The 17573-nt window shown below is 33.3% G+C and overlaps 1 protein-coding gene and 1 pseudogene across 1 annotated transcript; one reads left to right on the forward strand and one right to left on the reverse strand.

Annotated features, from left to right (window-relative positions):
• The window catches only part of LOC134239138 (peptidoglycan recognition protein 1-like), an 80452-nt pseudogene that overhangs the window by 20413 nt on the left and 42466 nt on the right, over positions 1-17573 (reverse strand).
• Positions 1477-10755, forward strand: LOC134239140 (helofensin-1-like). Its single transcript, XM_062721302.1, has 5 exons — positions 1477-1546; positions 7375-7491; positions 8240-8359; positions 8739-8855; positions 10622-10755. Exons 1-5 carry the CDS (start codon positions 1486-1488, stop codon positions 10729-10731), a joined length of 525 nt encoding a protein of 174 aa, XP_062577286.1. The 5' UTR covers positions 1477-1485; the 3' UTR covers positions 10732-10755.

The following is a 17573-nucleotide window of genomic DNA, read 5'->3' on the forward strand; positions in this document are numbered from 1 at the left end:
TAAGCTCATGTTTCATACAATATAATATCCAGATATTGTTTTTGTCTAATGCAGTATAATTTATAATGAGATGATATGTCATAGCTACTTACTTAAAACACAATAATGTTCGATTAGAGAAACAAATTTTTACTTATAAAAATAAAGTATTTGTCGAGACTGTAGCTCTACTGGTTTGTACTTAAAATAAAGGAAGAGAAAAGTAGCAGTTGGGACTTAAAACTTTACAAAAGCAATAAATAGAATAATGATCCTTGATTAAGTCTCTTTTTGTAGCAAGATTGCTGTAGGAGTAGCTTTTAATAAAATTTTACACAATTTTCAAGTTTAGTTACCATGGCAACATCAGTCATCAAATTCAAAAAAAAAAAAAACAAAAAAACCCTGATAATTACGTATCTTAGTATAGTCTACTTGCATGCCAAATTATATTATAATCAGACTAAAACTGTATTTGTGGTATCATTTTGAAAGTATTTCACAGAAATTTCTATTTTTATATAGTAACCAAGACAACACTGTTCATCGAAATCAAAAACGGATATACAGAATTATGTATGTTAGTGTAGTCTACTTGTGTGCCAAGTTATATTGAAATCATTGGAACTAAAAATTGGTCATTTTTGAATTTTGCAAATCTTAAAAAAGTACATATTCGATCCATGCTCTAAAATTTAACGTTAAATCGCTTGGATGTTTCGGCTTGCATTTTTTGGGGTAATGTTTTCTTTTAGTTTCGTCTTTTAAAAAAAAGAAATGGTTGTACACAGAGCTTGCGTATCGAATCAGCTGTGAAACTAAAACCCATGTGCAGGTGAAAAGGGAATACTGCTACATAAAGAAGGAAGACTAGCGCTAGAAAAGCTGAAGTCATCTCGTTTATCTAAGGTCTCCTTTTCTAGTAAAATATCCAAATATGAAACAGGTGTATACGTGTCTGAAAAATCTGAATGATAAGCTGAAAATCACAGAAAAGTGTTTTTGCCTTTTCATGCAAAAGATTTGAATGGATTCTGCTTCAAATGAATATGAAAGCACTCGGCTAAACTAAATTTCAACATATAAACCCCTTCCTTCAAAGTCACAGCAAAATCACAAAAGACAACCATTGTTTGAATTTGGCAGAATTTACATATATATGTTGCAGGAAGTAAACATTTGTTAAAATAACTTTTCGTACCCAAAACCCACACCCTACCTTGGTTGTCAAAAACAAAGATGCAGACGGACGCCAAGCATAGAAAACTTGAAATGGAAATGAGGGGATGGTATTATTCATGTAGACTATCTTAATCTATGAAGTTTCTTTTGAAAACAATAAAAAAAGTGTTAGTAAGATATCAGATCACATTTATTGCAGTAAAAAACCTAACTACTGTAAAAATGCACATGTTTTGACGTGCCTGCCGCCTATATAAGGCGAGGAAATCTTGTTGTTGTATCGGTTTGGGGATTTCTGAACAGTAAATACTCTGAACAGTAAAGATGTCCAACTTTTACATCCTTGGTGCCATGCTTCTGCTTCTTTGTTCAGGCTCAGTCGTTGGTATGTATTTATTGTTTAATAAAACTTTATTATTTTTTACACAGGGAATATAATTTATCCTTTATTTGATTTAATTTCAAAATATTTCATGATAATGCAAAATTATTGAACGATTATACTGTCTAGTATTACTTGTTTGTACAAGTTTCAGAAGTTCTGAATGTCTTTGCTATGAAAACACAATGTTAAAAAACTGATAATGCTTCAGAGTTTGCGTAAGGTAGTTCGGCACAAGGAATATTTTTAAGCGGACTAAAATATTAAATAAATTGCCTACACAAAAAAATCTAACGTTACAATTTGCATTATTGATTAAAAATAAACTATTTTCAATTGACTGTTATAAAATTGTTTTATTTAAACATTTTAACAGTACACACAAGTGCTCTGAAGTTAATACTAACATTAAAACGAAGCTTGAGTTTCTAATTGACAATATAATTGTTGTTTTGGGGGTAAGCTCTTTGAGCACTTTGTTAGAATTTTCAAAGACACCAACTGCGCCTCTATTTTGCAGACTAATTTTTTTATTCACATGAAGATGAAATTATTCAATAACCTCTAATTTTCTACATGTTATCAATGAATTATTATACTGAACTATTACAAAAATAACTTCTAAGTTCCCATGTTCACTATATAACACAACCATGCACAAAAATATCGGCCGTGGTAGCGTCGGATAATAATGGGCCTTTCCGTTTACCATAACGAGCCTCCATACCCGTACCAATGCAGACAAAAATAATCTTTTTCTTGTTAAATTCCATAAACTCTTTTCAGTGCAAGTTGACAATTGTAACAAGCATCATTTTGAGCACAATAATGAGCAATAAGTGAGATTCAAACAGGCTTAAATATCCCCGCAATCATCGGTTGCTATGTTAAAAATGCAACTTCCGTTAAAAAAGAGTGCTCGCATTATTGAACGCAACGGTAGAAAATTTATTAAAATTCAAAACATTGAAGCATGACAGTTTTTGTTCATTTTAATACCCACCATGACTTGCGGTTCAAACGCCTTGCATGGTATCGGATGAAATTGAGGGTATCCACGGCAGAAAATATAGCGTAATTTTACTATAATAGTGAGATACCACTATTATAGCGGAATTTACGTTTCCCCCCAACCTGTTTAAAACTTACCTTACTTAGCAATATACCCTTATAACCTGCACAGGGGGTTTACCGGTGAGTCTCTTAATTGATTTGCACATGAGCTTGCTCTACGAAGGACGTTCAATAAATAATGTCATCGGGGTTCGGAAAGAAACAGATAACGCTTTTCTATGATTTAGTCTAAATGATGTAACTAATATATTTTCTTTCAATTAAAACACATGTAAGTAACATTTTTATGCAATTTCTAATTGTTTTTAGAAAGCATTTTTGAGTATGACCATTCGTATACTGGAATATAGCAGATCCTATGATTTGCTGTACTTGTTTTTGTCTTTCTGATAGATGTTTTTCTAAGTTTGAGAAATAATACAAGTCAAAGGTTGAAATACCTGGCGAATTTTGTTGGTGTGACAAAACATTAACTTTCTGTTTATCCCCAAAATTCCTTTACCCTTCATGGCCTGTGGGATTGGATGCTGTCATGAAGAAATTTAATGTAGTAATGAATTTCTCATTATGTTTCCTTGCTCTCATAAACCTTTCAATTTATTTGCAAAAAAATGTATTCTATACACCTCCAGAAATTGAATTCCTCCCCCAAAATGAATTTAAACAACAAGACCACTAATATTTAAGGAAATAGCATATAAAACTGTTTATGTGCTCTTGCAATTCTTAGCTCTTCTTAGGCCTTTGCAGTTTTGTCAAGTGCATCTTATCATAAATTTGTTTTGAGGGTTTAAAGCAAAATGGATTCAAGTTTCATTATCTGTTTGAATTTCAGACAAACGTGGATAAGTACCATTTTTGATTTAAAAAAAAAAGTTTAGATATTCCTACACGCTGTCGTTTTCACTCATTTTATCAAAACATAGGGTGACCTTTGGGTATTAAACTTTTACTATCAAATGTTTCTTTAAAACAGAGTGAACTACCCCCAAAATGATGTCTTTCAATTTTGCTATGTGACTTAAAGTCAATAAAACATCATCAGCGATAATTTGTTGAATTTTCAGAAATATACATTGGCTGTTGTATGTCCTTGTTGCATAGGACGGTACCCTTTTTTGATGCCCATTATATATATTTTGTTTATTGAAATCCACCTGTTCATGTGTGTATAAAACAGACACCAGTTGCTGTAAATGTCACATCTTTCAGTTAATGTATTTTTGGGATATTAACAAGTTGTCAGCTGCTTTAATGAAGCGTTTAATTTTACTGTTGGTTACTGATTCTTGACCGTTCATTGTTAATGCAGTGTCTCGATTGAATAGCCCTTGATTCCGATCTCACCTTGCCATAGCGTTACTATGATGCAATTATTCTGTAACGTATGATGAAACGATTCCTTATGGAGTTTTTACATGGAGATTTGACCAAGGTAAGTTAATGTTGCATTTGTATGCCTTAAACGCAAAATAGCCCTAATTGTGTTAGCCGTTGCATTATAGGAAAGACACAGGCATCTGTTGACATAACGGACAATGTCCAAAAAGGCACCGTTTTCTTAAACACTTTGCACTTTCATAAAAAAGAGGCTTAAAAGTTCGATTTATTCGTAGAACTTTTTTCCCAATCAAGTTACGAGATCAGCTACAAGTTTACCATAATGAAAATTCGTTGTTTTCCATTTCACTCTAGAATTATAAATAAAATATTTATTTAATCGCTTTAAAAATGGGTTTTTAGAAGTAACATATGATGCAACGATTCCCATCATCAGTAACGTGCGATGCAACTGTTCTTTAAACAATCGTATTATTAGACTAATATGTTGGATTTCTTTATGACCATAACCTTCACTCAATGTCCAATCATTCTCTAATAATGCACACTGGGGACTTTTTGCAGTGTTTCTGTTTGGGGTATCAACAAGTCGTTGATACAAGTCGTTTTTTGGATATAAATGGGGTAGAAAATTTTCTCCTTTCATTGGCGTCGGAAGCAAATTGAAAGTGGGGGGGGGGGGGGGGGTTAAGTGTAAAAAAAAATTCTGAACCTTCTAAAAAAAAAACCCCACAAGCAAAAAAAAAAGAGAAGATAATGTACATTTTTCTAAGACGAATATCCTATTTCGTAGAGGAGGGGGGGGGGGTAGCTTCGAACTTCAGTACCAAATTCTTTTTCCAAACACCACCACTTAAACCTATACCGCGACGTGTCTGTTGAAAATGGGGGGCTAAACCTTCGAAACAATGTTCAATATCTGCACTAAGTATATATTTGGAAAAAAAGGGGGGCTAAGCCCCCCCCCCCCCCCCCCCCAGTTATGACGCCTATGTCTTTTCGGAGTTGGGTAAGGGGATGAAATGACAATGCTTTATTGGGATAATCGTGATATAATAATAATTTGTGCGCATACGCTGCTGAATGCCTATTGTAAGCGAATTATTTTCAATAGCGCCAGCTTCTTGAAATGTTGAAAGAGTTTCGTTTCATGTCGTTTTCGTCTACGTTATGTTTGTGGTTATATTCTGTTTTGATTTAAAGCAAATTAATAGGGTAGTGAATTGGAATTTTTAGAATTAGCATGCGCGGAGTCGCATGACAATGTACATGTATCAGTGTTCTACATGTAGTTGGCGATAAAATTACTGTTTGTTTGAAACTAAAAGAATGTCTAGAAAATACACATCTGCAATATTTTAACAAATCCAAGATTGAATTTTTAAAATATCAGAAAAAATGCGCATTGAACTGAAAATATGCGAGAATTTCTTGGAAATAAATCTTAAAATCAAAACATTGAGGTCTGGACTAGACTGGGTTTAGGTCTGGGTAAACGAAATAGTTTTAAATCATAATCATACAAACTCTACCTGTTAAAAATCAATGGTCAAAAGGAAAAAAAATAAATATGTACTAATTTGGGATCAGACACTAAACTCGAGCAATTTAGCTCTGCTTTCAGTACTTTCAATACTTTTATTTCTTTTAGCCGTTTTTATAGTCAAGTTTTGTTTTTTCTTAAACCATTTGGTATTCTGTGATAAAATGAAAGCAATGAGTAATTTTATAACCCTACTTTGAAACGTGTACTAGTAAAGAAATCCAACATATTGGTCTAATAATACGATTGTTCAAGAATAGTTGCATCGCACGTTACTGATGATTAGAATTGTTGCATCATACGTTACTTCTAAAAACCCATTTTTAAAGCGATTTAATTAATATTTTCATCAAAATTCTAGAATGAAATGGAAAAACAACGAATTTTCATTATTGTTAACTTGTAGCTGATTTTGTAACTTGATTGGGAAAAAAGTTCTGTGAATAAGTGCAAAGTGTTTAAGAAATCGGCGCACCACTAGACATTGTCCGTTATGTCAACAGATGCCTGTGTCATTCCTATAATGCAACGGCTTATAGAATCAGGGATATTTTGCGTTTAAAACATACAAATACGACATTAACTTACCTTGGTCAAATCTCCATGTAAAAACTCCATAAGGAATCGTTTCATCATACGTTACGGAATAATTGCATCTTCCCACAATAAAGTAATGCGATGGAAAGTGGTCACATAAACTGTTATCAATTCATAAAAGATTCAATAATTGGAGAAAGTCAAGCTTAATGTCATATGATTTCTATGTTGTATGTCATCGAGCTAATGATATTATTTATTGAAAGTCCCTCGTACATATGACCAATTTTTTGAACAAGAGAAAGCATACTTCCTTTCCACGTAACATCTGTTATCAGCCCTCGACCCTGGGCCTTTTGGCTGATATTGATATTTCAGGCTCATACAATATATAATTTTAATACGAAGAGTGATTAAAAAAGGTCGCCAACTAATTAAATATTTTTCAACAATAACAATTAGGTTAAGCCTTCATTATCTTTTAAAGTAGTCAACTCTGATTTAAATTCACATATTCTACATTTTTTTCCATGCGCAAATCAAGTGATCCAGGCGTTCACATGATATGCTCATGAACATTCTGTTCACCGAAATCTGAGGCTAAAATATTCTTCCGAGTCTTGTATTTCTTACCATGCAAGCTATTTATTTATAACGGTCCATTTGTCAGAAATGGACTTGGGCCTATATTGGAAATAGGATGGGTGAATTAGGATATCCTATCTTAGAAAGAGCATGATGATCATTACAATCCGAATCCTCTGTCTCAGGAACGTCGTTTATCCAATATGGATATACATGTACACTGTAAGATGGGCGCCTTCTTTTAATCATATTCGATATGTTTAAAGTCTAAAGTAAACGATGTTTTAAGATTAAAGTAATTGTTATTGTAAAGATATCAACTATTTTTCTAGTTACACCAGCGTTCTTTCATTGCTCACCTTTTAACACATATTTTACCCAGCTTGCTTTAATTGGGCAACAGAACAAACATCATTATTAAAGATCTCCATTCCTTCACTAAAACAATCAATCCAATTAATTATTGATTGAACTTCTGGAAAGTCTTTTGGCTTTATTAACCTTGTATAGATTATTATAAGCTACTGCAAATGAATTTCCAGCCGTTTGTTTCTCGAGTATGACTATGTCAACCACTAAATACTAACGTCATTTTCACATTGTGACGTCACAATCATGAAGCAAAACATTATATTATGTGCTACTTATAGAACTTATGTATCAATATGTGTGATAACTTTCATTCTTTTTATTCACTCTTTCATTATGATTTATGGAAAATGGTATTCAAATCCCTGAACATTTTTATTAGCCAACAGGAAATGCACTGAGCAAGGAGGGAATTGTGTTCCATCGGTCAGAAATTGCGACTTTCCTAAACAACCAGTGAAAAACCTCTGTAACGGCCAGAAGAAATGCTGTTTACTTGGTACGTAATGGATCCATGCTATAGGATCTGATTAAAAAAGTTTACTCCTGAACTTGGTCGAAAAAGTAACGTTAAATTCAAAGGAACGATCAATTTTGAGGTCAAGATTCTGTAGTAGTTTTTGTTACTAACGTGAACTCATTAAAATGATGCATCGCTAGTACTTATAAACTATTGATGTAAACACACACTCAGTATCAAACATGTACGTTACTGATAATGCAAACCATTTGTAGCTAAGTGTTAAATGCAAAACATGTTGCACTAATATAATGTGAGCAGCACAGTAGCTTTAATGTGTGCTATACAGTACAGTGTAGCTATGTTAGCTGCATGGTACAGTGTGGTTTTGTGAGTAACACAGTAGCTATATGTATTTGATCTGTACCGTAGCTATGTAAGCTAAACACAGCTATGTGAGCTATAGTTGCTTTGTGAGCTGTAGAGTAGCTATGTAAGCTAAATAGTAGCTAAGCGAATTAAACGGTAGAGGTTTCCACTTTTTTATGTCAGAGCAAATGCATTTTTTTAAATCAATTATGACAAATGACATCAAATTTATGGTCAAGGAAAATGTCACAAAGGTTTTGTTTCACTATTATTTTTTTAGAGTTGCAGTGGAATAATTGAATGATTTTCCTTTTAGATTTTTTTGTTTGCTACGGAATAGAGAATTATGTTTCAAACATAAACGTATTTAAGCATCGTTAAGTGGTTATCATCCACAGTTTAATTTTCTGTTCTATAGATGAGGATGCCAAGTGTACACAACAAGGGGGCATCTGCCAGGAGATCACTGAGAAATGCGGCCGTTCTTACGTCAAGTTTCTCTGTGGGGGTGGATCATCTAGGCGATGTTGCTTACCAAGTAAGTCCCTGTTCTTTACAGGAAATATCATGATTTTATTCCTGTTTTATATTTTATCTTTTATTATCCAAATTTGTGAAATTTCAAGAGAGAATTTTGACTTTTGTCATGCTAATTTTTCTTCTTTTTTATTGTCATCCATATTATTCGTATACTGTAGATCACTAAATTTTCGCGACACCTTTTTTTCGCGAGATAGTCATTGACTCTTGATTAGCGAGACAAAATTTTCAGGAACTGTGGTTATTGCTCTATATAATCTTAAGGAATGCTATTATACGCGAGAATTAAATTTTCGCGAGCACACTGTCTCGCTTAATTACGCCAAAATAAAGTTCTCGCGAATAAAAAGTGATTTACAGTACTTGATATTGTTTAGATGCTGCTGCTCCTTGTACAGCAAAAGGCGGGAAATGCCTAGAAACAGGGGAAACATGCAGAGGGAAAAAAGTGGTTGGATTGTGTGGATACAACAAAATAGAATGTTGCATACCACGTACGTACGAGTAATTGATTATTGAGTAGGAAGAAATTGGAAATTGTAAAACACAAAGTAGATTAGTACTATTCGTGATAGAAAAAAAATGTTAGATATTTGAGTTGCTATGCTTGGTTAATCATTTAAAGACTAAAATGACACCTGTATGAAACATATGGAGATAAAGAACAGTATCCAAGCCCAAAGGTCCATTAAACAATACAAAATAGGAGCAGATGAGAGACGGACCTCCAAAACATCAGAGGTGGGATCAGGTGCCATGGAGGAGTAAGCATCTCCAGCCGACCGGTCACACCCGCCTTGTGCTCCTTGTCATGTTTTGGAAAGAAAGGAAAAAAGTCAGTCGTCAATTCAGTGTGTAAATAATGGCCTAACAATTAGTATGAAAAACGTCAGTCAGTTTTTGACTCAAATGATAAATTGTTTTTGCTGAAAAGGTCATTGTATCGACTGTAGCACGAAATGATGTCTTTAAACGAGACTGCTGATATTCTTGTTTAGTAAACTTGTTTGTCAATAATTCACTTCGTTTTAGAAATTGTACATACGTAGAGAATGTTCTTGCGTATCAAATCAAGTGAGAGATATAAACCCTGTATGCAGGGGATGAAGGTATATTGCTGCATAAGTAAAGGAACTTGACGATAGAAAAGTTAAAGTCATCAAGTTTATCAAAAAGCTTGGTCTGAAATTACCATGTCTTTTTCAAGTAAAACAACCAGATATGAAAAAGATTTGTTTATTTCTAAAAGATAACCGGGAACTTTATAAGAAGCATTGAAAAAAGTACTTCATTTTATAACGAAACATTTTGCTTCAGTGAATAATGCACTCCTAGGGTGCAGAAATCATCGTATTGACCTCGAAAGAAGTTTCACGATTCGGAGTTTAAATGATATAAATTTAAATAGTCAACTTCGCCGTCCTTTTGAGCCCTTTCATATATTTTTAACTTTAAATAATTTAATTTTGGTTGTATCCTCTCTTCTCATTGCTTGATTTCCAAATAGGAACGCAAATTATTTTGTATAATCTGGTTTGGTGTGAGGACCCCCCCCCCTTGACGACCAGCTTAAATTATGCAATTCCCTCATTTGTCCTCGGAATCCATGGAAAATTCCAGATTTAATAAATGTATCTTTGACTTCAAACAGTTACTTGATCTTACTCATGTAAACAAAAATGGCTGCTAGATATTAACACAATTCCGTTACTACGGTTGTATTATTGCGCTGTAAATTTGAAAACTCATAAAAATCAACACAAGTTGTTTAATTCTTCTAAAATTAAATTATGAGAAATGACTCTAATTCTTGACCAAATTATCGAGTATAATCTGGTTTGGGTCAGTTTACGCTTCTTTTATAATCCGCTTCGCGGGGCTAAACCAACTAAAAGGTTTGGGGACTACGCCCTCTTTGGTGCCGCCACCTCTGTGATGTATGTACAAACTTACATGTACTCCAGATATTACTATGCGTTATTATGATACGATATATATGTCTTGCTGTCTTCTTACACAGCTCTGAGATATTAGTATAAAATTCTAAAAGTTTTAAGTTCATCTTCACATTTGATGATAAAATTCAAGTAAAAAAAAATCATAAGTTATCTTCATATGTTTCATTCTGGAATGATAGATCTCGGGCAATCAGAGAGATAGGATTTATTCAAAAGAAAGCTATCTTAAACACGCGACTTGAGATTTTTTGAAGATTTTTTTTATGAAGTGAATAATTGACATGATTTTTTTTTAATTTTAGGCAAATGTGATGGCCATAAACGTTCAAAATATCGAAATAAAGGCTACAGTCCCTACCAATGTGGAAGTGACACGTGTTGTAAAATTCCAGGATTCCATCAGATGCCATAATCATGACTGTGTTCTTCATCTGAACTCCAAGAGAATAAAAAAGTAAAAAAAGAACTAAATAGGAGTTATTGTAAATAAAACAAATGAAGCAGAGCGAACGAATCGAGATGGCGATAAGATCACGAGTAAAAAAAAAAAGCTCTAGAAATGGATTGATTGTATCTCATTTAACATTTAATCAGGGAATTTTGGATGATTTTAGCAAAAAATGAGCACTTATGAGTTATCTGATTTATATTACATTATCGTCTGTTTTATATCCCAAGTAAGAATCTACATCTTTGTCCATCTACAACAATCCCTTACCATTTTTAGTAGATCATCATAAGTTGCACTTTTTGGTTCTTTAAAGAATCCTCACACCAGGTAGGCTTTATATAGGGTAGCTGCAAAACTGTAGCTCGCCGAAAAAATTAACAGACTGGAGAGCTACAGTGACAACCGATGAAAAAAATGTATATTGCGCACACAAAGGTGCGCTGTTTCTCGATATATTTCTTCGTGTTTATCAAACTGCCATCTCAAAGTATTACCAACTATTTATTCCTTATATATTCTTCAACTATTTCACACAACAAAACATTTCTTATAATCGTTGATATTACCCCCCCCCCTTTCCGCTCCTGAAATTGAGACTATAGAAAATTTCGCCTACTGTCTTTTTTGATGACCAACGCGCTTCGTGCAGATCTAGATGTCAACAACAAGAGTAGTTTACAAACGTCTTTTTTTTTTTATTACGCGAGCTTTTGTGTAGGAGAAGTTAGGATTTGGAAAAAACTAATCCAGCACTAAGAATTTGTGGAGCGCAACTTTTTGTGCGAAGGTGGTGTAGGTCTTCAGTTTTTTCTATACCGTCTAGCTACAGATCTGCTGCTATATAAAGAGGACCTATCTGATAACAGTGCTTGTGAATCTCAATTATTTGAAAGTTTCATTCTATGCTCCTTTCATGTCGTTGTTTAAAAAGGTACTGAATCGTCAGGCTATAAGGATGTTTATCTTTATTGAGAAATAGGAAAAAGTCGAAAATAAAGAAATGCAATTAACATAAATAGATGTGTTCCAAAAGAACTAATATTGTTATGACCTACATATAGACTTATTATTTACTGTAATCGATACAACGACACAAAGAATTTCTTTAATTACTATAGTAAATGTTGTAAAGTTTATAGAAGGTTACTTCTACCAGGAATCTGATTCCAAATTTGGAATTTGCGGGAGTCCGCGTTTTATCCCCAGTTCTACGATTGTATTGTTTTTTTAAATGAATCATTGTTTCGTTTTTAAACTTCTAGTTCTGTTCCATTTCTAGATATTTTATTAGAAAAGACAATAAACGTAAACCAAAAACATCAACAAAGCTTCATGATCTGCGTGATGATTTTGACTTTTCTACCGTCAAATTTCCTTACTTATATAGCAAATGACCCTTATTACCTGCATATAGAGTTTATATCTTCCAACTCATTCGATACACAAGGGAATGCATGAAGTATCCTTCAACTGGCGTCGAACTTTCATAAATATTATGGATTCCGTTGAAGATTACGCCAGACAGTGGTCCAGATATGAAAAAGAAGACATTGAAACTTTGTCAGATTGGATTAAATGTATCAGACCCATGTTGAAATCGCGTATTAAAAGATTGAGGGGCAATATGAAAACCATCTATCCTTCTGTATTTAATAATCCAGAAGTGGAAAAAGAACTAGATAGATTACATGATCAGTACATATTGGTCCCTGCTGAAAAAGCAGGAAAATCATTGTCTTTGTTTGTAAGACTCATTATATGTAATTTGCATTTTAGAAGAACTTGGATTTAATTCTACAAGTGGTTATCCAACTTATACTCATAGTTCCCTTCTAAGGAAGAAAATTCTTTAAAATCACATGTCAGTTTTGAATATTTTTAATATTCCAAAGAACCACAATGATTTTGAACCACCATATATATATTGGATTCCAAAGCTTCATTAGAATCCTTTCAAGCAAAGATACATTGCGAGTTCCAGTAAATGTTCAACCAAGCCTCTTTCTCTACTCCTCACTAAGATATTAACAGTAGTGAAGGAGAAACTCCAAGAGTACTGTGTAACAATATATTCAAGAAGTGGTGTAAATCAGATGTGGATACTCAAAAATTCCAAAGAACTTTTGGACAATTTAAAATCACAAGATTTCATCAAAATCAACAGCTTCAAAACTTTCGATTTTTCAACTTGATACAGAACCATTTCCCACGATAGATTAAAGTCTAGGCTTTTTGTTATCATTGACAGCTGCTTTTCAATAAAAACGGAACTCGTAAGTTTACTTACCTGGTCAATGGTCATATGCAAAATCATTTTGTTAAAACACCTTCTGATTGCATACACATGCACTCTGAAGTTGACATCAATGGAAACCAATTGCGCACCGTTATTTGCAGACCTATTTTTGTATTCATATGAAGCAGAATTTGTGTAAAATCTTATGCGTGAAAAGAAAAAAAACAACTTCCTGTGGCCTTCAACTCGACATTTAGATATATAGACGACGTACTGTGAATTAACAATAGTAATTTCCATTCGTATGGCGATATGATATATCCTGGGAAGCTTAAGATAAAAGATACCACAGAGTCTGACACATCTGTTTCAAACTTGGATATTTTTCTTAAAAAAGACATTAATGGTTATCTAGCAACCAAAGTCTATGATAAACGCTAGGAATTTAACTTTTCTATCGTCAACTTCCCTTACTTATGCAGCAATTTACCTTCATCTTCTACGGGGTATATATATCTCATTTGATTCGATACGCAAGAGCATGCTATACTTATGAATAATTTCTAAAACAAGGTAAATTATTAACAAACAAGTTGATGAAACAAGAATATCAGCAGACTCGTTTAAAGTCATCACTTCGTAAGTTCTATGGTCGATACCATGACCTTGTCATCAAACACAGTTTATCATTGAGTTACATGCTGACTGACGTTTTCCATAATAATTGTAAGTACATTATTTATACACTGAATTGACGAGGGATTTTCCCAATATTTTCCGCTCATGACAAGGAGCACATCTTTGATGTGACCGATCAGCAGGGGATGCTTGCTCCTCCATGGCACCTGATCCCACCTCTGATGTTTTAGAGGTCCGTGTTTGCTCTACTCCTGTAATGTATTATTTATGGACTTTTGATATTGAATACTGTTCGTTATCTCCATATGTTTCATGAAATATTCTTACGCAAACTAAGCTTTTGACAAACAGGATGGAACAAGGATAGCAACGATCTCGTTAAAAGTTAATGATCTTTTCTTTTTTCATCCTGTTGACCTTATTAACAAATGTAATGTATCATATATATCTGTCTACGGAATTTTTCCATTTTTCTGATCATGACAAGGGACAGACAGAGGATGTGACCTGTCGGCAGGGAATACTTACTCCTCCATTGTACCTGATCCCGCCTCTGATGTTTTCGAAGGTCCGTGTTTGCTCTGCTTCCTATTTGATTTTTTGAGAATGTTTGAGCTTGATTACCATTCGTTTTCTCAGTGATTCACTGCATAGCGTTTTCAAATGGAATCAAAAGAATAATACACATGTAACAATAATAATAAATAATAATAAAAAACAATGAATACTTTTTTAAAAGCTATTTTTTTTTTCGTCTTTAACTTTTGTTATATGGAAATCAGGATCAGTCTTCATGTTACAATTATTTTAAAGAGGCACAGCGAGTCAAAGTCATATATTTTTCTTTTTGAGAAAATAATGATTTTTGTGTCGTATAAAAAAGATTTAAAAATTGAGTAAAGCATCCTTTTGAAAAGTCAATTGCTCTCTGAAACTGCATGATTGCAATAAAAACTTGCAATTTTATGAAACTTTATACTTCAAGGAATTGTAAAAAAAAAAAATGACAAAATCATTTAAAAATCTTTATTTAACGCGTTACAAACTTATACCTGAGAAGGATATTTTGAAATTTATATAAAAGTAATTATCATTAAAAGGTCACAAAATTTATTAAGCATTAAGTACAGGAATACTGGACGTCGCTTAGTGAAATAAAGTAAGCAAATCTGATAAAAACGTTAGATACTAAAATGACACACTTCAAATGAGTGAATATTTTGTAACCTAATCAAAGAAATATATCTCAATCGGGTTTGAAACTAGTGAAGATAAACATAATCTGAAACATTTTTTACTGAAGAATTAAACAGATCATTGAACTGAAAACCTAACTGTATTAATCTGAATGTTTCTGTGTCATATTTCCAAAATAATCCTGTAAATGCGTTGTAAAATTTTTGTCTACAAAACAGTACATGTACTACTTCTAGGAATCACTTTGATTGACAGGCGTGTGTCTGTCTGTCTGTATGTCCATCCATCCGTCTGTCATACCTTATGACTTTTAAAGATAGGAATAAAATTTCTGGTTTGTGTAGTGCTTAGAAAAATGCATTTTGTAAATTCCCATAGTATCTTGCTGATCTTGTTATCTTTGAACTTGATATTTCAAAAATGAAGCAAGCTGTTAACAAACACTTTGATGATACAAGAATATCAACGGTCTAGTAAAAGTAATCATTTCAAAAGTGCTATGATCTGCACGATGACCTTGTTAGCAAATATAATCTATCACGAAGACAAATGATGACTTCTGTTTTTTATGAAATATATGGAGATAACAAACTGTATTCAAGCTAAAATGTCCATTATTCAATAGAAAGTTTAGATAAAAGCAAATACGGACCTCTAAAACATCAGAGATAAAATCAGGTACCATAGAAGAGTAAACATCTCTTCTTTGTCATGCATTTATTGTCAAACTGAATTGGGAACGCATTTTCCCCTTTTTACGATTATGACAAAAAGCATAGGAAAGGTGTCCGCTCGATTTAGGATGCATACTCCGCCATGGCACCTGATCTCTTATTTTTTTAATAGGACCATGGATCCAGCTGCTTACGATTTGTATTGTGTCTAGGTTTTGTGCTTGATAACTGCTTGTTACCTCTGCAATTAATTTCTTGAAAACGAGTAAAGATAACAGAAAGTGATCGATCTCATAATAGCTACAAAACCCCAGATATTCCAAAGGGGCATAAACACGAACCCCTTGGAATTCTTGAGGTGGGATCAAAGTAGTCAAATTTTGTACAAATACAAAGCCTTAAAAATTGATATGAAACATAGCAGCCAAAATGTGACTCAGTTATAACTATATTTGCAAACAAGGTCATTATAACCACCATAGAATTTAAGAAATACTTACTGTGGCCTTCAACTCCAAATTTAGATAATTCGACGACGTATTGTCAGTTCACAGTGGTAATTTCCATTCTTATGTCGATATGATATATATCCAGGTGAGCTTGAGATAAAAGATACCATAGAGTCTGACACATCTGTTTCATACTTGGATATTTTACTTGAAAAATACGTTAATGGTTATCTAACAACAAAGCTTTATGATAAACTTGATGAATTTAACTTTTCTATCGTCAACATCCCTTACTTATGCAGCAATATACCTTCATCACCTGCATACTGAGTTTATATATCAGAGTCGATTTGATATGCAAGACCATGCTCTACGTACGAATAATTTTTAAAACGAGGTATTTTTTTTACTGACAAACAAGTTGATGAAACAAGAATATCAGCAGTCTTGTTTAAAGTCATCATTTCGTAAATTCTATGGTCGGTACAATGACCTTGTCAGCAAATACAATTTATCATTGAGTTACATGCTGACTGACGTTTCTTGTACTAATTGTTAGTGCATTATTATACACTGAACTGACGAGGAATTTTCCCGTTATTTTCCGATCATGACAAGGAACACACCTTTGGTGTGACCGATCGGTAGGGGATGATCACTCTTCCATGACACCTAATGTTTTGGAGGTCCGTCTTTGCTCTGCTCCTATTTTGTATTGTTTTATGGACTTTTGATTTTGAATGCTGTTCGTTATCTTCATATATTTCATGCTGACTTTAAAGTTGATTGTTGAAATAACTGTAACATAACCTTTTGTGAAAGTAGCCTGCTTCGGTTTAAAAATTAATCCCATTCAGAGCACACTTTTGAATAGTGAATAAGTTTTCAAACATCATATACATGTGTTAGGAGAATATTTCTACGTGAATAAGGGAATTCGAGAAAAGGTACACCTGAAAACATCTTAATTTTATACTATTGATATGTTGGCTTTTGTCGTCTGGTTACCGTAAAACATCTAAACATAAAATAGATATGGGATTCTTTGTAAGTGTCTTTTATTTCAACTTCATTGGTTTATATATCAAGTCAAAATATGAATGAAAATGACTATTGTTACATGACAAATATCGTCAACCTATCTGAATATATACTAGTAGTTGAAAATCAAGGCAATTATTTTGTTCTACTCGTGTTTTGATTTCTGCTTCAAAGAAAAATTGAAACAAGTCGGTTAAAGAGACACCACGGAATCGTTTAATATTTGCATTCATATAAAGAAAATAATAACATCTAAGAACTAAAGTGTATGAGCAGCGGAATAACTTGTTCCTTTCTTATTTAACTCATATTCAAACTCCTCCCATCTGATCCAGTTTTTTGAATTTCTAAGGGTCCGTGTTTTATGTGAAACCACACAGTATAATTGTTTTTCATGGAGATAACAGTCTGTGGTCAATTATAGAGATTTAGATGTCATCTAGAAAAAAGCATACCCCCTCCCCTGTATTGCCTACTCAATTCTAGAAAGCATAAAAGATTTCACCTTCTCTGTACTGTGTGAACAATTCTAGAAAACCTTCAGAAAGAGCAAACCCCAATCCCCTG

Source organism: Saccostrea cucullata, unplaced genomic scaffold, assembly GCF_032062105.1.
Source record: "Saccostrea cucullata isolate Sc308-1 unplaced genomic scaffold, CSIRO_AGI_Scuc_v1 ctg457, whole genome shotgun sequence".
Taxonomy (NCBI): domain Eukaryota; kingdom Metazoa; phylum Mollusca; class Bivalvia; order Ostreida; family Ostreidae; genus Saccostrea; species Saccostrea cuccullata.

Bases quoted from the DNA above. Each gene is read 5' to 3' on its own strand.
- LOC134239140 (XM_062721302.1), top strand. From the start codon at position 1,486: ATGTCCAACTTTTACATCCTTGGTGCCATGCTTCTGCTTCTTTGTTCA. The intron at 1,547-7,374 runs GTATGTATTTAT...CATTTTTATTAG, and splicing joins TTGTTCAGGCTCAGTCGTTG to CCAACAGGAAATGCACTGAG. The intron at 7,492-8,239 runs GTACGTAATGGA...TCTGTTCTATAG, and splicing joins GAAGAAATGCTGTTTACTTG to ATGAGGATGCCAAGTGTACA.